We start from the raw sequence: 23,017 nt of genomic DNA on the forward strand, positions 1-23,017 counted from the left end.
GTGGCAACAGAGAAAATGAAGCTTTGAAATCAGAGGGGTGCCAGGTGATAAAGATCGTGCTTTGACACATACTTAACAGGAGTGGAGGAGGAGGACTGGCTACATCACCCCCCTTCTGCTAAATTCTTCTAGTGCGGGAATAGCTCTGTGAACTAGAGCTGTAGACTGCTTAGTCTGGTGCGTCTCGCCTCCAGGGTAGTCTTATCTTAAGCTCAAGACAATGTTTATCGTCTGCTTGAAACTTATCTTGGTATTAGTTTAATTCAGTGTTAATGCCACTCACTCTTATGGAAGTATTTTGTTTTGGTCCAGTCTGGGGGGTGGGAGGGGAGGAGGGGGAAGAGGATGAAAAACCTGGCACTGCTGTTGTCATCATTAGTGTGCTGGTCTTCAGGAGACTTCAGAAGAGCCGCTTCTGTGAAATTTCTACTTCCCTGGCACATCCTATGAGAAATTTCTTCATTTTGAAGGCATTAGTAGAGTAGTAGCCCAATGTTTGTGAATGTCATCTGAGGATATTAATAGAGTGCTTCTGCATTTGTGTAATACACGTCTTCACAACTCAGTGAATGGGATGCTTCTTTGTGGACTTTTTTCAAACCCTGATAAGAAAAAGGATACAGAAAAAATAAGAAATTATTTATTTGAGTATGTGTTGAAAAATAAGAGTATTTTCTATTTGCTTATATACTGCAGGTTAACATGTTTCCAGTTAAGCTTGTGGATTTTTAGTGTATTTAGTTGTTAGGAAGCCAGACCTCGCTGCTTTTTCATTTAGAAATGGCACCGGTTGTTGTAATCCTTCTCAGTGTGTCAGAGCCCTTTAAAGCGCTGGCCTGGGCCCAGGAGATCTTCCATACGAGAGGATGATTACCATATTTGATACCCTAAAGATTAGGGAACTGTCAAGATTTCCTTCGTGCCTGACACTTGCCATTTAGTGTGCCAGATGGGACCAGTGTTAGATGAAAGCGGGAAGGTGAATCACTGGGCCCACCTTGTGTTATTGTTACTTGGTCAGCTGATACAGGAAAAGTGGGCTTCCTCTGTATGCCCCATGAAAATGGGGCTGGAAATGCAACATAGTCTGATAGTAAGGCGTCCTTGGGACAAAGCATAGAAATGATTCAGCTGGTGAGAGTGACCTTAAATGCAAGAAACCTTCCTGTTTGTCCTCCCCAGCTGCAAGCCCCAAGCTGGGTACCAAATCCCAATAGGCTGCAGAAAGGTGATCATGGGCCTGTGCCAAATACAACTCTGGTGGGAACACTTTGCATTTTAGCCCTTTGGTACGCCTTCTCTTCGGGGGTTTGTGCATACATCCACATGCAAACTCTTTTTGCAGCTAACTCTTGAGGGATGTATTAAAAATAGTCTCACACCATACCAAGGTGTTTGAACTTCTGCTTTCTTTCCAGTGTGAACTTCAGAGCCATAACACTGATTTTTTTATTTTTTTAACTGTAAATGTACACCGCTGAGGGTTTTATTTTCAGTGGTTTGCTTTTTATTATCTGTAAAATGTGGTTTATGTAACTAAAATTTATTATTTTTTTAATTGACTTATATTACTTTCTCCTGTGTATATTAAAATAGGTTTGATTTCCTCCTTCCCCCACAAGAGACAAACATTTGTTTTGTTTCTAATCAGTAATTCATTGTCTTATAAACCCAGCAAGTTATAACCTGTTTCATATTAGACTAAATTATAATTAATTAAAAATAGATAATTTTAATGGGCATTTTAACAGAATCTTAATTGTGATAACAGGTTGTAGCTCTGTAGGGGTTATCATTGGAATGATGACATTTGCCACTTGTGGGAGTGTTAGTTATTTGCAATATTCCTTATGCTTATTATAAAGAATAACACATCTACTTCTGCTTTTAATAAGACTATGTTTTCAGAATGTCTTAATATTTCAACATACAGCTGTATTTGTTGTTTGCCTCTGGATTGCTGTCAGTACTTTGATTGTATGTGTAGCCACTGAAGTCTGCTCTTGTACTGATGCCTTTACGATTACTTAGTCTTTTGCTAGCAACACCTTTTCAGTAGCACATTGTGTGAGACAGGTTCTGTTTCTGTATTACAGGAATAGTTAGCAACAGCCACCTGTACTGCTAGCAGTGAATTCAGAATAGTGAAAACTCAAAATATGGAGGGCAGAGAATATATGGAGCTAGTGAATAATCAGCAGTACAAAACAAACAAACAAAAAAACCAACACCCTTGGAATCATTGATAGTAGTGGGTTAAAGAGTATCATTCAATCAGAATTTTGTATTTTAATAGGAATAATGCCAGTCTCAGTGAAACTGAGCAGTTTGTTGATGGGATAACACCAGTGAACAAGCAGTCCACAAATGACAGAAATTCAGGGAAGAGGATAACTGGAGAGCTGTGGTAAGACGAGCGATTAGAGTAGGTGGGACAAGTCACAGAAGGGTGTTGGGTTCATAAACTCTTCACTGACTACCTTCAGATTATAATTTTACATTATTTTGAAACCACTGAAGGTGGTGCAGTGTGTTGTAAGACTCTTCTCTCCCTGAGGTGAGCTCAGGGTACTCTGGTTACCAGGCCTGGAGCCCTGAAATTTGGGGCTGGGGATGCCACTTGTAAGCACTGCCACCTGGCCGCACTCAGGGGATGGTGCTATGCAGCCTAGGCCTCAGGTGTCCCAGGTGCCCTGGGTACTTCAGGTGTCATAAAATCATAAAATGACAGAGTCACAGACTGGTTTGGGTTGGAAGGGACCTCAACACTCATCTAGTTCCATAGGCAGGGGTGTCACCGACTAGATCAGGATGTCCAGGGCCTTGTCCAACCTGGCCTTGAACACCTCCAGGGATGGGGCATCCACAGCCTCTCCGGGCAACCTGTTCTCCTCTGGGCCTCACCACCCTCTGAAGAATTTCCTCCTGTCCCTGATGCCTCAGGTGTCCCTGGTGCCCCATGCGCCTCAGCTGCCAGCAGCCCGCCCTGGCAGCAGCAGGGTGGAAAGGGAAACCCAGCGGCTGAGATGGGAGGATTTTGCTGCCCAGGTCAGTGTGCCATGTGGGAGCATGGTCTGTTGGTGGTGGAGTCTCAAGGGTGGCCATGGGGACCCTGAAGCTGAGAATGATGGGGGGAAACTTGAGGCTTGAGGTCTGGACAACTGCAGTGTTCCTGCAGAGAGTAATGCAGAAAGAAGATCTGGTGAAACGAAGGGAGTAGTGAAGAGAAAAGGCTGGGTGAACCAGCTCTGTGACACTGACTGTAGGCAAGGGGTTACAATGTGGAATCGGTGTAGTTCTAACAGCAAGTGCTGTAGTTACTTTTTCCTACTTAATTAAATTACAAAATAATTTTCAATAGGTAATGCATTTTAAATAATTTTATAATTTCAAGACATTAGGTAGGTGTAATCCTGGAATTTAACCAAGAATGGTTTTAGCCCCAGGTGTGTATCTTCAGCTAGCACATTGCAGCTGCTGCCAGTTAGTTCAACCGCTTTGTTAAGCAGTTTAAGTAATGTACTGTGTCAGGTGTTCCCTGCAAATCAAAAAGTAATCAAAGGGAACTGATACAAAAACAAAAGCTTTGATTGTTGGGGAATTACTGATCTTGAGCCTCAGAGATTTGGCAAACGTAGATCTTAGTCATTCATGTTTCTTCTTTGTAAGGATGGTTTGTACTGGTTACAGATTGCAGCAGTTGTCCAGAAATTGTTTCACATGACTTTGACAGAAGTCTGTGACACTTACAGAGATATGTTTCAAGTGGAATGGCGTCCATAATGTCACGTCTGTGTTGTTTTTCTGTTACACCCAGAATACTGGAAAAATAAAAATAAAAAATTTCAGTGGTGACCTCCTCTAGTATTCTTGTCTTGTACTATTATTAAATGATACTAGTGATACTAAGTTGTTATTAATTGCACCCTCTGTCCTGTAAGATAATAAGGTGTGGTGAACTCATTCGCTAGCTTGTAATGAGAGTGACAGGAGTGTAAACTGGGATTGATTCACTCAGGTGACCCAGGGTACAGGAACAGCCAGTCTGACCAAGATCCACTAAGTACAGGATGAAAACCCTTGGTTTTTTAAACTGTGTTTTCCTCTGTGCAATATGGGATTACTTCTTAAGAGCACTTGCCAGACTAGTTTAATAAACCAAACAATACAATGTCCTTACACTGTTAGTTTTTGATTTTGTAATATTTTTTTACGGTTTTGTTCATGTAATTGATGAGCAGTGTACTTCTATTAACTTTTATGTATCAGCTTGGTATGCAGGAAGTTTAACACGGCTGGTGTTGCTGATTCCTGCATGACAGTAGCAGTTAACAATCTCAGGCTTGATTTTTTTTTTTTTTTTTTCAGGCTCTTTTAAAAATGACATGCCTTTCCTAGTCTGCCTGGCTCCACTGAAAAATAAGTCTTAAAGTCTTAAAAATTGGAGCTTTTGATCAGGAGGACAAAGGAACCCAAGGCTTCTTTAAATGACCAAAGCTTTCACTACTTACCACTCTGCAGACAACCTAGTACCATTTTATTTAAAACACTCTGCAGTTAGGAGTGCTTGCAGGAATGAGTGCAGTGTTACAGAAGAATGACTTAGGCCCTAGCACCGCTTACTTCTCTCCTGCAGCTCTGGAGGCATGAAGGGCAGTGAGTGCAGGTGCAGATGTCTGGAGGCAGGTGAGATGACCCCGCCAACTGGCAGGAACTTTATTCACTAAGGTTAATCGTCAGGCTATAGTTTCTCAGCTGTGAACATGTGCAATTGTTGAGCCACAGATAAGGGGGTGGTTGGTACCTGTTGGTCTGCAGAATGAAACGGCTCTTAGCATGCAGATGGTAAGTCCTGCAGATCCTTTAGTGATCTCAGCAGGAGGCTGGAAAGTACAAATTACCTTTGGAAGTCAGGCTACTTCTGGTTTTTGCACTTAAATATGTAGTTAGATGTGCAGCACAGCTTCTCCCTGTAGTACTGGATGAATTTCATTGAATTACTCCCCATAGTCTGCCCAACTCCTCAGAATTTCTGTCTGTTTGGTGGTGGAACTATCTGATAGATGAACAAATACATTTCTATTTAAAAAGAGACAGAAAAATAAACAGAGCAACTGTGTCTCCTGACAAAAATACGCAGGCTGTTACAGTAAGAGGAGAAATGATTAGGGCCAATGAAATATATGATCTGATATGTAACATGTAGGACCAGTCTTCTAATAGATGCTCCTTCATGTGATGTTAATCATAGCTTGCACTGAGCTCTGCAGTTTATTACAAAGTTTGAATTGTTAATATAGAGGGTTCCCAGTGGAAATTCTCAAGGAACAGTATTGGGATCAATTTTACTCTTCTCATTCAACCCAAAAACATCAAGAGGATGAGTGTGTTTCAGTGAATTAATCTGGAATTCAAATTATTATTGAAAGATGTGTAACTGCTGAATCTGCTAGTGGAGCTGTTTCAAGCTGGTTATTGCTGGAGGAGAGAACATTGTATACTCAGATGTGGATTTCTCCCTTTTCTGAGCTTTTTGCCTACAATATCCTGAGGCATAATTATCAGTAATAATGCTAGTCTGCACTTTCAAGAAAGGCCATGCTAGGAGAAAAGACATTAAAAATGATTAATGAAAACACTACTGGTCAATTGATCAATTTTAGAGAGCGTACATTCCTATTAAAATAGACACTCATCAGCCACTTCTGTATCATGCCAGACAAACAGATTCGTTAAATTGATTAATGGCATCACTGCTATTGCACACTGTACCAGGTTTAGAGTCTCAGTACGGACCTGCGCCTTCATGGGCGTAACTGTCATGCTATTTTCATGAAAAAACATTTTGTTGGTACGTTTCTAACTGAAAACAAAGAAAAGGGCCCAAATTGTAACAGAAACAGTGATTCATTTTGTTGGGTGGAGTGAAGGCAGGGGCAGGAGCTAAGCACACCTACCCAATCTATAAGCTGTGGACTTCCTTTTTTCTTGAAAGCATAACTCTGAGCCTGGAAATGAAGGTGGTTGGGCTTCTTTGGTGTGTATCAGAACTTGTGTAGCCACCTCCGTTGCTCGTGGGAATTATTTTGTTCCCTTTTTTAAAACAAATTTAATTGGTACAGCTTCTTCTGTTGTTGCTTATTCTCTGAGTGGTTTTGCTCTTAAAGTTGGCAGAGTGCGCCTGACACTGTGGTTAGGGGAAAGCCGTGCGGTATTTCATGCGCACTGTGATGATGGTTAGTGCCGGTCTTTAACTTTTTTACAACATCTTGCACAGCATGAAAGGAAAAGACTTGCCAGCTTATATGTAAGCTGCTACATATATATTATATTACATACATTAACACAGTATTCAATTTTTTCTCCCTACCATGATTTTTCCATTGTCCTGCTGTTCCCTCTGAAGGCAACTATGAAAAGACTTCCTAATAAGTTTTAAGCCACATAAATGTAATATTTGCCATCCTGACACAGGATTAACATTTTTCAGACTGTTACATCTTGACTACACGGGTTCCATCACCAAACTGCAGGCTGCTCGCTACAGCTGGGTTGTTGGAGAGCAGATTTTGGCACAAGACGGCAGCAAGGTTGTGCTTGTTCCTTTAGACTTGTAGCAAGTGGCCTTACATGTTCAGCCACCCTCCTTTTGTTCAGGTCATTGGGCGATGGCTGTCACCACGAGAAATGTCAGATGCACAGTCTGCACAGAAACCGCTGCTCTGCTGAGTGTCCTAAGGAAACTGGTGACCTCACCCTTAAGCTTTGGTTATTTCACTTATAACTGCGTAAAGCACAAGGATTATTTGTTCTTCTAACAGTCTCTGGGATTCAGCAGCCTCTCAGTGGGAAATAAGGAAAATCCCTGTTTTATTTTTAAGTGGGTTAGGATATAACTGAAGATTATCTTGCAACTTTGAAAAGAGGATGTAAGTACTACTGTCTGTACCACAAGTAGAACCAGCTTGATTCTGGGCTGAGCATACACCTGTTTCAGTAAAGACATTAAACCAGAAGAGGTGGGGTAGGTGATAACATTTGTTAATGCTAGTCCTTAAAAACAGGAAGAAATAATAACATGAAACCTGTCCAAACAATTAAATATTTGTCCATGCAATCTCTATAGTCAATCCAGGCACTTCATTTAGGAGTCCGTTGTCCGTCTTTATCCCTTTCCCCACCACAATGGCAAGGAAGTCATTTTCCTGGTATCCTGTGTGGGGCATGAACAGGTTTCCTGAGGATACTTTCCTTTTCAACGTCACACTCTGACTTAATTTTTAATTTACTTAATTGTTTGTTTTATTTGAAGTGCAAATAAAATGCAGAAACAAAATGTGTATGATTTCAACCTGAAATTAAAGTAACAATTGCTTTAATATTATTGTTTTACAATTACTTTCAGGTGATCATAAGCTCTTATGCAATAGGAATCGCGGAGAGGCATTATCATTTTGAGAATAATATGTACAGTTTTGCTGAGGAAAGTCTGAGAATAAGGGAATAAAATTACTTTTCTTAGTTCCAGTTCTGTGCATTTCAGAGTTCAACTAAAAACTCCTGTCTTGTTTTGATGATATACTAGAAAGTATGCTTTCTGCAGGTTCTTTAAGACAACTATTTACAAAACAATAATTTATTAATTCATCAGGATTCTGTGTCTGTGTGCACCTCTTATGTATTTATATTCATGTAAATGTGTGTATATGCGTGTGTATATATATATATATATATAAATTGCAAGTAATGATTGTAATATGAGCAGGCCTAAGTCCTTTTACTTTGTGTGTGCAGGCTGGTAAACAGGATTTTAACTCTAATGTGGAGTTTGAACTGCGTGCGAGGGTAGATGGTGATCTAAGAGACCTTGTGCTACGTGCGTGTAGCGTGTAACACAAACATTTCCTTATGTCAGCAAAGCTGTCTGAAGTGATGTGTGACTGTGTTTATCAAAACTTTATTTTATTTAGATCTAACAAAAACCAATGTCACTCTACTTAAGCTAGAGCTGTGAAGGGAATATCAAGATTTCAGAGCTACCCGTTCCATCAGCTGAAAGCGTTGAGGGTAACCACGGCTCCTAGAATAAAAACTTAAGGGAGTTGCATTATTTTGCTGCATTTTTCTCTGCCCCCTCCAATTTACAGCACTCATCTGGGTTGATCAGCGAATGTTGCCTAAATCCTGGCATTTGAGGACTCTAGACACTAGTTTCACAGTTTTTAACTGCTAAATCTTTTTTGCCTTTGCAAAGTTTCTTATTTCATTTGCCATGCCAGAATTCTTTGTGTACATTCATACTGTCGCAGGTTTTTTCATTACTGAAAGACATCGTCTTTCTCAGAGTAACGATTCTCTAAAATTGCATCACCAGAAATCTACTGGATTTCTACATGTGATTTTTGTCAAGCTGTGTCCTTGAGTTGCAGGGAGAATTAAATTCATCTGTTCATCCCAGAAGATCTGAGACTTATCCTTGAAGCGGTGTAATTCTACATAATTCATTAATGTCAAATATAAGACCCGGTAAAGAATAATGTTTATTCCTCTAATTCTCTGCTGAAAGACTGTGTAAGCACTGCTTGAAAGTTTAGTCACTGAATAAACCTTTCAAAGGGAGGAGGAGGAGGAAGACGCATGGCACGCAGGCTTCTCGCAAAGGTTGTATGTTCCCTTCATGAATCATTCATCCACATCTGGCCCACTGCAGCGCAAACCTGTTGCTGCAGTACTGCGATTTAACAAACAACAACAGCTTCGCAGTCAGATGGGCGAAGGGGGCAGTTTCTCATGCCTCCAAGCCCCTCGTGGAGCAGAGACAGGTCTGGTTTGTTGTAAAAGGAAAAGCTGGTTTTGGAGATGCCTCCCCATGGGCCCTGTGAGGCTCCAGCTGAAGTCAGGTAGATGCTGAGGAGGAGCTGCGTCAGCCTCCCCCTAGCCCTAAGCATCCTTGTCTTGCTGTACCCCAGGGACTGAGTTGGTGGCAGAGTGGCTGCTTCTGCCTTGAATCAGGACGTGTTTCAGTCAGCGCATGTGTCTCTTCTTTCTCTGCGCTGGATGTCATTCGCTGTGGGAGTCTGGATAAATACTTCAGTCTGTAGGAGTTCAGGAGAGCCTAGGTATCACCTAGCAACAAGCATCCCACTTGCTGCCTCCTGCTTCTCTTTACTTTTATTAAAATACCAGCGAAAACCAGAAGTTCAAGCTTTAAGTTAATTTTCAGAAATATTTTGAGCAGCTTAAGCTATTTTTATCATGGCACCATGTCAGAGTAAGACGCTGGGGGTGGGGGTGGTGGTCTTGGAGCAAGAAACTCCGCTTGCCTCATTTCAAAAGAAATTACTATCAAAGACTAGCAAAAACTTCAGCTGAGAACAAAATAAACCTTGCGATCACAGTTAGGTAGTGACAAAATGTATAGGAAAGTGCTCTGGTCCTGTGAGGTCAATAAAATATGCACCAGTTACATTTAACCTAAACGGAATGTGTTTAAAGCTGTATTATCTGGCTCATCTTGCAGCTTGTGATGACGGCTGGTGGGACATCGACGCACACGTTGCAGTTTAAAGTTGTTTAAGTTTTCTACAGAAAAATTGGTGGCAAAGTATTTTGCCTAGCTTAAGTTACAGTGGTACAGAATCCAGTTTATGAAGATCTTTGGGGCTAGTTCCAAGGAAAGAAATGTAGGCGCTCAAAGTGCAAGGCAGGTGGATTTTAGGGTATGCTGATTGAGCACAGTGATGTGCTGAATTTTAGCCTCTCCTATCCCTTATTGGTTCTGAATGTAAAGAACAGATTAAAATCTGTAGCTGTTTTTATATATATGTATGTAATATATATTATTTAAGCTTCGGTAGAATATCTGGTTTATGGAGCTTATGAATTTCCCTGCAAGAACCAAAAATGTAGGGAAGAAAAAGGCAAGTATGTGGTTACTATTAATGTACACATAGCCATCCCCAGCGCTGTGTTGATGATAACCAGTGCTCCTTGGTCTCTGTACGCCACTGAAACTGTGCTTTCAATTATTCTGCCTTATCTGGTGCTTAGGGTGGCCTTGGTGAGTTTGGAAGAAGCTGCGCTTTGTCTTCAGGAAGTTGGATGTGACTCAAGGCCTGTGGAAGGGATTAGAGAAGTGTAAGTGCAGATTTTGAGGGCTTTCAACAAGAAAAGTGCGTATGTTTTTAAAGTAAAATAAATGGTGCAAGAAAGTGATTCAGAGGTATGGTTATACCCAAATATGGGATTTGCATCGTAGAGAGAAACGTTACTAAGTCCCGATTCAGCAAATTACTTGACTTTGTGACTTAGTTGATCTTTTCCATATGTATGTTACCATATCTGCCCGAACGAGAAAGAGGGGAGTATGATGTAAGGAATCGTTTGTACCTGTATTAATGAGAATTTACTTAAAAATTAGTAGGACATAAAAGAGATTATGAAAGTGATACTTGTATGAACTAGTATTTTAATGAATTGGCATGCTTTTATGTGTTTGAAAATAGTCTGCTTCTACATAGAAAGGCATCTCTACACATAGGGTAGCCTCTGATTGTCTAGAAATACGTACAGCACGATTGTCCTGAAGCGCTTTCCGTGCTCCTTACTTACAGTAACGTGTCTGTTACTCCTGCGCCACTCCGCCAGTTGGTGGGGATGTCAGCCACGGTGGGACTACGAGTGCATTTATTCTGAGGAAGAAATGTTTTCAGGCTGGACTGCGTGTTTTAATTTCTCTTTGGTTTTCTCTTCCCATAGAAGAAGAAATCTGATCTTTGGTGGTGTTGGTTAGACTTACGAACTCTGAGTCTGAAGAAGATGGTTAGCTTTTGGCTGGAAGTGGACATAAGAGTGCTTGCAACTTAAAGTTCTTTCTTTGGGTTGAGGCTGATGGTTTGTTGTGTGCTTTGTTCTAAGGTTACTTAACCCTTTTAGCACAAAGGTTTTTCAAATAAAAACATCGTGAAGTTGTGTCAGGTGGTAGATTTTCTTTTGGTAATAAATAAATAAATAAATCTAAAATGCTATATGTGCTTCTATCTAGGCTTTCATACCAGTTTTCATATTTCTGATAGGAGAAACTGAGATTTCACTGTAAACAGCTAAAAAACAAAGTCCAGCACGCATTTCACAGTGATGACACGTGGCAGAATCGATGCATTAGATTTGCAAGGAAAGATGGCCCTATTTGGCCCCATGTGAAGCCAAAGCTTTCCACTACTTCTGAAAATGAGGCCTCAGAATTGTGGAGTTGCCAGTTGAGCAGTCCTCTTTAGATGGATGGTCACCTCTTTGTTTTCACCCCAAAAGCAGCCTAAAAAAGTCACGATTAAGAGGTCTTTGACCAGAATGGGTGGAATTTGTGGCTGATGTGCATTGCCTGTCACCATCCATGCTCTTTGTCAGCCTTACTGGCAGTCTCAGAGCTAGGAGGCTGATTCCTGTCCCACACCCTGACTGCGTGTACTGGGGTGGAGCAGGGCTGTGGGACAGTGGCACTGCCGGAACACCTTCTGCGCTGCTTGTTCTTAGCAAAGATAAGGACAAACAGAAACTCTGCCACGGGTTTGGAGTACACGAGGCGGGGAGACCACAGTGATGCCGCGCGTGGAAGGAAACGGGCAATTCAGTGCTTGGTAAACTGTGCAAACCTGAAGAGAATGAATAAGCAAAGCCAATTATTTGTCATTGCTAAAGAAGTAGGTTTTTCATGAGGAGGGCCATTGTGTGTGATTTAATAATGCAAACACAGTTGTGGCTGTGATTAGTTAGATAGCTGCAAGTCAGCAGTTTCGAAATGCTTATCCATGTTTTCTCCATTACCATAGCACGGCTAACCTAATGAGACTTGCAGCATTCATGTGTGACGTGAAGCTAAGTTGCATTGTAGGAGTGTGTGTGTGTGTATTTAAGGAGAAGCAATAATGAGACAACATGCAGAACTGGAAACAATTACAGGTCACACTGTCTTCCTGACAGAGACCCCACAAAGGTTTTGAATACCTCACATTTAACGTACAAGAACTCGATGACTAAATCAGTTCTTCTTCAGGTTAGATAACCATGTTGTGCAAGTCCAGGATAAAGAAAAACTGGTCTCCTTGTCCCATTTTTGGACATCGGACAGAGAAATAGCTGCTAGAAACTCAAAGGAGGTTCTTCCAGTATGCAAAAAGTAGCTGCGGCCCAGAGCTTGTTGGCTCAGCAAGCCAAATAAAATCTGTTTCATGAAATGGAAATTTTTGAAGGAATCCAAATAATGTCAAGGGAGATTCGACAGCAATAAAAAAGAAGACAGTTTACAAGATGCATAAGAGATGTATCAAATGGTCCACAGTAGTTAGCACACTCTAAGGCTGCAGTATTTAATTGCATTTAATGAGGTCAATGTTTATAGTGAATTTGCAACCTTTTTTGATTCATATGACTGTCTAGAACTTAATTTTATTTCTAAAACAGTATTAATGTTAATGAAAATATAAGAGTGTAAAGTTCAGTCAGTACAATAGTAGCGCAGTATATGAATACTTACTAATTTTACATCTTTAAGGGACATTCTTGTCTTGTTTTCAGTGTAAAAAGTTTGCTTAGTTTTTTGAAACCCATTAGCCATGTTATCATATATACAGCACTAACAAAATACTGTGTTGTGATTTAAAACAGGCAGGTGATGCTCCATTGCTATTTGAAAGATGACCTTATTTTAAATGATATAAAAATAACAGCAGATTGTTTATAATAACTCTGACAGCAGATTTAGATTCTTGACTTCACACCATTTACATTATTAAGAGAGACATATGTAAGTAGCATTTGCTTCCAGATATATGCACATATTCTGGCGAGAGGTTTGGGACACATTGTTGACTATTTAAATTTTGGACATCTAAAGCTTTTTTTTTTTTTTTTTTTTTTTCCCTAAGGTTTAAAAAAGTTAGACTACTGGATTTGTGTATTTTTTTTTTAAATCTGAAGAAACGTCCAAAACGTTTAGCATAGTATTTAATTATCCATATACATTTTATTTTTTATATTCACATGGAATCATAGCTAAAATAATGATGTTTTCATACGTATTCAAATTTTCTAATGGTCTTCTCCAGCCACAGGAAATAATTAAGGTAATGACTGAGTTCACTAATAAATGTATTTGCCTTTTAATGTGTTATCGCCCAGACCTCACATAGTATTTCTGGGAAAGCATTTGGAAATGCCAATAAAGAAGATTCACAGTAGGTAACTGCTAGAAAGTTTACTTCTACAAATGTATGATACTGATGGGCCCTGAAGACTAATTAGAGCAGCTGGGACTTCGTACACTTAAGTATCAGCTTAGAAATGGCAGACACTTCAAACATTAAGTAAAATCATTCATTAACAGGAAATAAAAAGCTCTATAATATGTATGTGTCGTAGTCATCCAGTTTTGTAAAATGCTTATAAACTTACTGATCTCCTAACCAGAGTTTCACTGTGGAACAGACATCTGTTACATTTTTATTTACATATACAATAATATTTGAGAAATTAATAAACATGTAAGAAAATACATCAATTATACACCGTTTTTCAATTATCTCACAAATACTGAATTACTCCATTTTTTCTTTTCAGGATTGAAGTGGATTAAGGGACGAATGGATGACTGAATATTCATATGAAGAGGAAAGCCATAAAAGTTGGTTGACATTTTTACAACCATATGCATTATAGCTATTACTGCTATTATAAAAAAATTACATTGTATTACAAAACATTATAGATGAAATAACCAGTCTGAGTTCCACGTGCCATACTATCTCTCAGGCAGGGGAATACTTTAGCTTGACACAACTGTAACTTCATACAACAGTTTCTGACTTTAAAAAAACAAAGGCAAAACAATAATTTACAGACCTGAATGTTCAAAGGAAAACCTAGTAGTACATTAAAGAAACAGGTAATGCCCTGGAAGTCAAGTGTCTGAATGGGCTGACACACAGTGGGGTGCGTTACTCTGTGCAAGGATGAAGGGAGAATGAGACGGGCATTGTCTTTACAACAACTGGCTATGAAGGTTAATATGTTGTTGTGTAGCACTCAGATTCAATGTTAACAAATGTGGCTGAATAAGTCAAACACGATACGATACCTTAATATGTAGGTATCTTGGTGCTTTGTTTTCTTATCGTGCAGAGATACGTGCCTTACAGTGTCTGTTTTCTGTGCTAGGTAGAGAGGAAAATCTGTTAGTGGACCTCTCTGCTTTGCTGACTTTATTGTTGTTTTATAAGACGATAAAATTCAGTAGGCCTTGACATCTGTCGGTCAGACTAGTGAACTGTAGACTTTGGCTGGGATGCTACTGGTTACAGTGCCTGCCAAGGATGTTTAGTTCAAGCAGTGCCTGTGGGTTTGCACCGGATCGAATGAATTGCAGTGGCAATACAGTGGGATGCAGCGCAGCAACTCAATTAAGCAAGGCATTCTGGAAACCATATTGGTCAAGAAAGGATATATTACAGTGGAAAACCTCTTTCCAGAAAGCTTTCTTCATCCTCTGAATCTTGGTTGGGCAGGAGCAATGAAAGAAACAGCAACTAAAGTTTTCCAAAAGTGCAGTGTGTGTCAGTTGAATGCCAGAAATTTAACTCGATTCCTCTATTTTTCTGAGCAAAATACTTTAGGAGGGCTGAGATTCTAATTTATCTCAATGATAGTTTGGTTACATCAGTGCTTGAGTGGCTCAGAGGTTTTACATTCTATCAACAACTGATACAATAAGGAAGAGTTAAATTCTTGGGTTAGCCTTTTAAATGTTTGCAACAGGTAGAAGATGTGCTGATTCTAACTACCTAAGGATTCACAGGCAGCACAAGGCTTGAGGGAAGCATCTGTGTACTTGAATCCAGTCTCCTGAAATAACAGCCATTGAAACAGCTTTTAGTTTAGAGACATCTGTAGAATATCTGCTTTTTATACCACAGGTTCCTAAAAGCCTCCAACCTCCAGAAGGCAAAATTGAACCTTAATAGAGATGGTGAGTGGTATTAGTAGCTCAGTAGTAATGTCCACAATTCCTTTCCAGGATCAGGGACCCATATTTCCAGATACGAACCAGCAGTTGTTGCCTGCTAAAGCCAGCATGCAGAGTATTAAGGAATTTCTCTTTGATTTTATTGCTGACAAGCCCACAACTGCTGCCCATACCAACGTGTGACAGCTTGGGATGGGCTCATATCATGGGGGAGCAGACATTTCCCCACTCAGACCTCTTGACTATAAATAGCAGTGTGAAAAACTAATACCAATGAAACCTTGCTCGCATCTTCCAGAATGACAGTGACAAAATTCTGTATATATGAACTGGTGTGTGTGTGGTGACAACACTTTACTGGCAGAAAATTTATGAGAGAGCACAAAGACCCACTTACCCAGAGATAATTTTCAGATGATACCAGCAGGTTGCAGTAGGCTCCCCACGCTGTCCAGAAAACAGCGTAGAGTGACACTACCATAACATAGTCGTGTTTGTGTTGAATTGTTAAAGGAGAAACTTTGTCAGACTAGAGGGCCATGCTAGGTGTTTGGCCTGGGAAGTGACACCAGGACAGAAAACCTCAAAGGTTTGTGAGATCCATGAGACAGGCCGTTGTAAGCAGAATGTGCAGAGGGCTTTCAAATCAGACAAACTTAAAAGACGCCTAAACGTCATATGGCTTTTTCCCAAGTTTCTTGGAAAATACTGTAGTTGTGTGACAAATGTAGCACTCCTATCTCTGTATCTCACATCTTTTTTCTGCTTTTGTTTTTTTTGGCTCAATGCAGAGAGATGGCAGAAAGAAGGAAAAACAGAATAGGATGACCTTTCTTTTCAAGCCATAGTTCTACTTTCATGTCCCTCTGATGACATCCCTTAATAATCATGGGGAAGCTGTGCAGATAAGGGAGGAGATACTGAATTATTTCATTATGTGTTTTCTGTTTGGCAGTCTTTGCAGATGTAGAACTCTGAATCCAGCTGTTAATCTTTTAGATTAGGAAAGTACCACGTCTAAATCATATAGCTGAACAATTTCAGGAATTCAAAGCCTGAGACTAAAAAATCCTTTTCTGGGAAGACTGATTTCAGAAAACTTAAGTAACAGAGGTAGAAGGGGATTCTCCGTGGTCACTTTTAAGATCAGTTGATAAAGTTCTGGCTCCAGTAGGAAAGAGATTGGATTTCACCCAGCACCCTGCCTCAGCCTTTCACTTTACGGTAGAGCTAAGAATATGCTGTTTAGATAACCAAGTTTTGAAAGCCAAATTTTGTCCATTAATAATAGGAGTATGTTGGTATATTGTTAGTAGTGTAAAGAGGTCTTGGATTGCATCACCTATAAACTATATCAATATATTTAATCTATTTGTTGGTCTGCCTCAAACCATATCGTAATGCATGTAAAAGCAGTTTTATATAAATAACTGACATCTAACCACACATGCAACTGTTGGAGGAAATATAAACATAATATTTTCTGTTTCATAAAGAGAAGTCAGATGAATCTTTCCCAGAAAAATAAGAAATATGCTAAATAAACCGGATGGCATACATGTATATTGGATGCACGCAGTTTACAAGGGTTCTGTGCTGTCTGTAACAGCGACTGAATCCAGAGATTCATTGCTTCCTTGAATATGACATTTAAGGTTTATATTTTTCAGTCTGCAGTGATTGCATGCAAATTCATGAAGATGAGAGCCCAGTGTAGAAGCTGATAAGGAAATTGGTAACTGACAGGGAGCAACTATAGCTCAAAAATACCTGGGCAACATAAAGATTAAGGCCTTAGGCCAAAAAGGAGTAGGCAGGATTGAAAGGAGGTTGGAGAGCTAAATTTAAGGACAGGGGAGAAGAAATTGCTCAGATTAAGTATAACACAGACCTGCCTTTGCAATGAGTGGTCTTGGGCGCAGTCTCCCCCTCACACTGTGGTTTCATGGAGAGCCTGCAGAAATACTGCTGGGCAGTACCTTTGATCAGGCTGAATGATGTTCTAAATTATATAATGTCGTGCTCAGAAAATGGTCTACAATGTGTAGAGTTGTCTTGATTTCAGTGGCATTAAGAGCCAACTGCTTATTTTCTCGAAGAGGTCTATGTGACAAGCCTGAGAAGTACTGCTTTGTCAAGAACATAACCTGTGTGTCATCTCTTTAAAAAATAATAAAATAACAAGAGCAAACTTTGATTCAGTCATTTAAAGAGAGGTATTCAACACAAGGAGATACCTTCTTTGAGATCTCCAGAGCTCATCTCATCTCAACAATCTCCCTACCTCCGATTTACCCTTGCCTCACCCTCCCTGACTCCTGTGCAGAGCGGGACCACGTTGCAGAAACCCAGCTGACCCGGTGAGGGCAGGGCTGCCGTTCAGTGCAACGCCAACAGGCTGGAGAAACGGGCTGGCAGGAACCTCGTCAAGGTCAGCAAAAGAAAATCTAAAGTCCTGCACATGGGGAGGAACAGCCGCAGGCACCCGTGCGGACTGGGCAAAGTCCCCGAGCCATCTGATTTGTCTTTGAAGCTGCCCTTGTTTTGGATGGAGTTTGGACTTGGATTCCCAGCCTGCGTTTTTCTGTGATTTTGAGAGTCTGCTCATGATAAAGGCTGTTATTTTTTATTGGATATATTTGAGGGTGTTTCAAGAGGATTTTATGCTTTTGTCTGCATAGTGTATCCTGCTGTCAGAGTACTGGTAGCGTGAGGCGATGTGTTTGTTTTCCGTCTGCTGTCTGCTCCCTATCTGTTGCAAACAAACACACTTTTCCTAGAAAGGAAGTGACTGCTCTAAAGTGGTCTTTCACATCCAACATCATTCAGTGGATTCTTGGAGTATAATTACAAATGGAAGCATGAACGGGATAAAATATATTAATCTTGATAGAGTTATCTTGCACTGACCATCAGTCTGTCCTTCCTGTCATGTTCTTTTCAATTTAGATTACTCTAAGGCAAAGAGGCTGGAGTTTGGTGTTTTGTCTCAATTCATTATGATTATAAATATCTTGGATAAAGCCGCATAACAAATTACCACTTAAAAATGACTGATGGCCAAATTCAGCAAGGCACAAAAGCTGTGAAGTTCTTTTGATTTCGTCCGTTGTGTGGCACTTTTCAGGCTTCGTCCCTTAACAGTCAGTTGGTGGTAGATATTTAGTGGAGCAACAGACAGGAGGCAGTTTGTTGTCTGGGGTTCAGTCGTGTTCAGAGCACAGATCTGCTTTTACTTCCAGTCACTTAAAGATGTAAAGCACAGAGATGTCCTTTCTTTTTTCTGTTCCGTGCAAAGGCTGTCTGCAGCATACTGGGCTGCCTCTTGGTGCTCTCTTCAGCCCTGGGTCAGCCCGGCTCAGCTGTGAGCAGGGTGAGGCATGTTTGGGACTGATCCTGGTTGCTGAAAAACTGCTTACGGCATTTCCAAGGAGAGAGAGGAAAAAAAAAAGGTATTGAAGAAGTCTGTGGCAAATCTCTTCAACCTCACACACTTGCATTAGTTTGGACTCATTCCTTTCCCCCTTGCCATTGTAAAATTAATGAATGGATTTCTGGGAGGACCTCAGCATTACTATTAGGCTTTCCTTACTAACAGAATAAAACTTGTTCTGCTCTGCTCCCCCCCCCCCCCCCCCCACACACACAAATTTCTGCTGTGCAGTTGGCTTTTGATTTCTTGTTTGTGGGTCTTGGGTCTTGGCTCTGTTCCATTCATTTCCCCACTGTTTCGGTGTGTTTATACAGTGCTCTTCAGCAGCTGGCTTAGGGCAGGTATCCAAAGCACACCCACATATATACACATCAAACCAGTTCATCAGAGTTGGGTCCTAATCGTATTTGGTGTTTGGCTTGTGACCTGACCTTGTTTAAACCCAGTTGGATTGCAATTCTGAGGTTTTTGTGCTTTTATTTTGTTCCTGCCAGTGTGGACTGGGTGCAGATGTCCATGGAAGATCATAACCATTGTGTTTAAGACTTATATTGCAAAACAATATATATATTTGCAAAGTGTTATTTCAGAAGAATAAAAGGTAGTGGTTAAAGGTAGCTGTAGTTTTTACATACTCTCAAACTTCAGAAAGCCAATGGAAGTAGGCGCAGAGGTGGGTTAGACCTTCCCTGTCAAAGCCTTGTCTACTGCAGAAGCCTCAAGCTTCGGTTTAAAATCAATAAATAAAGAGGTCCTTTATATATAATAAATAAGTTTGTTTTTTCAAGTAGTCAGTGCAGAGCTGTCCAGGAGGCTTTGCTAAGAACTGGGAGAAACATCTCCAGCTCAGCAGCTGCTCAGCGGTGGCGTGTGGGGTTTGCTTCCTGGTGGCTGCATGGGTTTCTGCTCTGCTTGGAACAGCTGTGGGCTGATTCAGCAGCGTTGAATTCAAATCCTGTTTATTAAACATTTTTTTTTAAACACGAGGAATAGAGAATTACATTAAAAAGCACGGCAGCGGTGTTCTTGTAAGATGGCATATGGGGGAGGTTGAAGCTCCACATTGTAGTGCGGCTTCCAGGAGAGTAATTACTCCAGAACTGTCGAGATGTGAGCCAAATATGGAATATTTCTAATATGCAAGTTAATTTTGCTAAATGCCAGTGTAAAGTAAAGGTAGATCTTGCTGTCATTGCCTAGATCACTGCTACACGAAGTGCTAGCTGACAATAATGAGTCTGTTTATAAATCATGGATGTATGTGAAAGCTTGTGGTTAAGGGTCTGATTGAGCACCTATTGACAGGCTCATTGCAGTAGAGTGCCTGTTAAACTACTTGTGAAAGTTAATAGGTATCTCCTTACATTTTTAGTTAGTAAATGTGTTGACATCTATCATTTATATTACTTATAGCTGTGGATTGTAAGGCTTGGTTTATGATTACTTAACTTTTTTTTTTTTGATTAACCTAAGTCATACTGAGCTCATATGTTTCCAGTTATGAATGTCTCCCTGTCATCATTGTTTTACTTTTTGAGATTTCTTCTTGAAATTCATTTGGGAGTAAAAACTCGAGTTAAGAAATTTTTATGTAAGCATGTCCTCAGTTCTGACTGCCTCTGTATTTAGTACCTCAGGACTGTCTAGCATAAACATGGGACATACGGTATCCACCTTGCTGAACGCATCCAATTTGGGAGAAAACTGTGCCCCCAGTATGAGTGATGCCAAATCCCCATGTGTACGCCAGCTGGGGCCAGCTGCCTCCAGAGTACACTTGCTGCAGCCGTACTGCTGGGGTTGGGTGTCCTCCCGTCCTTTTGTGATGCTCCTGGTGCTCCCTGTTTTCAGGTCAAAGCATTGGAAATAATCAGAGACCTAGCAGCAGGGGTGTTTTCATGGTGTGAAAGCAGAGGGTGTCTGCTGTGAGTTACAGGCTCTGTGCCTAGTTGTTTGAAGGGGCAGACTTGGAGCGTGTGTTAGGACCCCATGAACCGGTGCAAATTTGTCCCTGCTGTTACCAGATATATCTGGAATGACCAATCTCCCAAACCACTGGCCAGTTTAGGTTTTGGAGGCAGCTAGTCCAGACCAGAGCTGGAAAGTGAGCCGAGTGTATTACCGTAGTAGCTTAGATCTGGAAATGCATCCATGAATCTCTGTCTATGCTTGGTTTTGCCTGGTAGCATGGCCTTGGGATGTGAAAGCTAGATTGCCTTTGGAAGGAACTAAACTGGGAGATGTGCTCCAAAAGCTTAGCTAACGTGCTCTGATTTCTCATGGGCTACTCCACAGTAAATCCCTCGAAAGACACAGACTGTGGATATCTTCAGCCAAACTGCCTCACTGAGAAGATTCCCTCCTCTTCTTCAACGCTCCTTGCTAATGGAGACATAGACCAGTTGTTTTCTTGGGTGGCAGTTGGTATTGGTACCAACAGAGGTGGTGGCACTCTGTCCCTCTTTCTTTCGTGGTGGCTTCAAACCAGCTACTTTCGTTCTTTCACCTTTTATCCCTGATGAAAATTACTCATTAATGATGGGACAGAGTCCATGGGGAGCTAGACTGCAAAGGCCTGGATCCATTATGTTAACTTCAGTGATTTTGCTGCAGGTTCCCATCATCCGCTAGCTGACAGACAGCAGTAGGACCTCCAGAGGCAGTTCTTCCCGCCGAATTTCTGTATTCTCCCTGTAAGAAAAGATATCCCCTCCACCTGCAAGCTGTGCTGGTCCAGGCGTTGTGAGCACACAAGGCTCTGCTTTGCTGGACTCGTTCTTCAGTCCATGGGTTTTCAAAGCATCCCCGAGCATCCCTGCTCCCGCAGTCTGACTTCGCTGCTGAGGCATGTTCTCATGGGAAATGAAAGAGCAGTCACTTAGCTCATTTCACCTTTTATTCCTAGAGCACTTAAAGAACAATTATACTAATTCTAATAATGACTAAATTTATAGTACTCCAGGGAGAGAAGCACAAGGCATTTAATTTCAAAGCTGTTTGACAAGACCATTTTGATGTGTGTATTTTCAGATGTGTGATACAAGTTTCCAAATGGGGGAGAAAAATGTTTAAATTGATACTCTCAGGTTTTTTGTTTTGTTTTGTTTCCAAGAAATTGAATACTGTTCAGTTGTGTTGGGCATTGTCCATCAGGTAAAACAAATTTAAACCTGAGATTTACAGGACTTTTCTCCTGCTTGTTTTTTAATTATCTTTTTCCAGTCATTAGTTATCAGGATTTAAGTGTTTGCATGGAAAATAAGGATACTACTGCTGTGGAAATGTTCAATACTCACTATCTCGAAGCAGCACAGCTATCTGCATTTTAGAGTTAATCTTTACTTCTCAATGAGAGGGGAAAAAATATGGTTCTTGAGCTGCACAGCAGTACTGATTAAGATACATTGAAGCAGAAACTGAAATACTACATACACTTTACTGTTCTCCTTTCCCTGCCTATCTGACAATAAACATTTAGTGCTAGAAATAAATGCATATTTTTGGCATGCCATAGGGAGAATAATATCAAACAATGGCAATTTGTCACTTCTCACATGAAGGCATAGAATAACGTGTTAGAATTCAATAGCTACCACGTAAGGAGAATGCAGTTACTTTAATACTGATATCCTCCGCTAACAGACCTGAATGATGATTGTACTGGATACAGTATTTCATATGCCCAAGGACATGTGTCTGAAAGAGAAAAGAAGCTCCTGGCATTAATCTAAATCTTGACCTACTCATATGTTTCCCACACGGCACTTTGGGTGTACTCTTGGTGGTGCATGAAGTCTGTCTTGACTCATGGGTGTAGCAATGAGTCACGAAGGGGCAAGTCTTCTGCTTTGAGGCTGTCACCTTCTTTTGAACTTTGCCATTCACCTAGGGTTTTGTTGTTGTTTCAGTTCAATTCGATAGCACTCTGCTACAGCTGTGGTTGCTACAGTCAGCTGCGATGGCCATGTGGGTGTAATTCATCCGAAAACAAAAGCCCTAGCTTTTGAACATAGGTGACCAGGCACTGACTCTCTGCCTAAATTCCCAAGTAATATAAGAATGTTTCAGTATTATCACAAAAGAAACAAAACAAATACAACAACAACAAGAAAAACAACAGAAGATGTTGTCCTAGAAATAGTGAGTTTCAAAATAATTTCAGTGTTTTTTTTCTTTACTTCATTTTCCTGTCTTCTAGAGTAGATGGTGTGCCCCCCAAAACCCCAAGTGTTTGGGTTTAAGTCTAAGTTGTGTTTAAAACTGTATGTGCTTGGGCTTGGTGGTTATTCTTTGAAGAGAGATGACAGCGAGACTCTGTCTTGCAAATTAAGAAATAAAGAGTTTCTGTTGGTCTTAGGAAAATTAACTTAGACGTGTAGGTAGTCTTAGTAAGTGCAGTGGAACTGAGATGGTGTTTGCTGATCTACTCTTTGGAGATTTACATAATGGATGAGATACAGGAGCTCCAGGCTGCATAACAGAGGAGTTTATCACAGAATGTAAAACAAGTGAATTGCCTTAATAATCTCTGCAGAAAGCAAGGGTAAGAATTTTTTTTATATGCAGAA

At 40.6% G+C, this 23,017-nt stretch overlaps 1 protein-coding gene across 8 annotated transcripts in view; it reads left to right on the top strand.

The window, feature by feature from the left end:
* KLF12 (Kruppel like factor 12) overlaps positions 1–23,017 on the top strand; it is a 240,533-nt gene that overhangs the window by 54,163 nt on the left and 163,353 nt on the right. For all 8 annotated transcript variants that reach the window (XM_035320664.1, XM_035320712.1, XM_035320694.1 and 5 more), the window contains exon 2: positions 13,615–13,678. In XM_035320664.1, coding sequence (XP_035176555.1) covers positions 13,658–13,678 — 21 coding nt within the window. In that variant the 5' untranslated portion in view covers positions 13,615–13,657. The remainder of the gene's footprint in view (positions 1–13,614; positions 13,679–23,017) is intronic.

This window comes from Oxyura jamaicensis, chromosome 1 (assembly GCF_011077185.1).
Source record: "Oxyura jamaicensis isolate SHBP4307 breed ruddy duck chromosome 1, BPBGC_Ojam_1.0, whole genome shotgun sequence".
Classification (NCBI taxonomy): Eukaryota; Metazoa; Chordata; class Aves; order Anseriformes; family Anatidae; genus Oxyura; species Oxyura jamaicensis.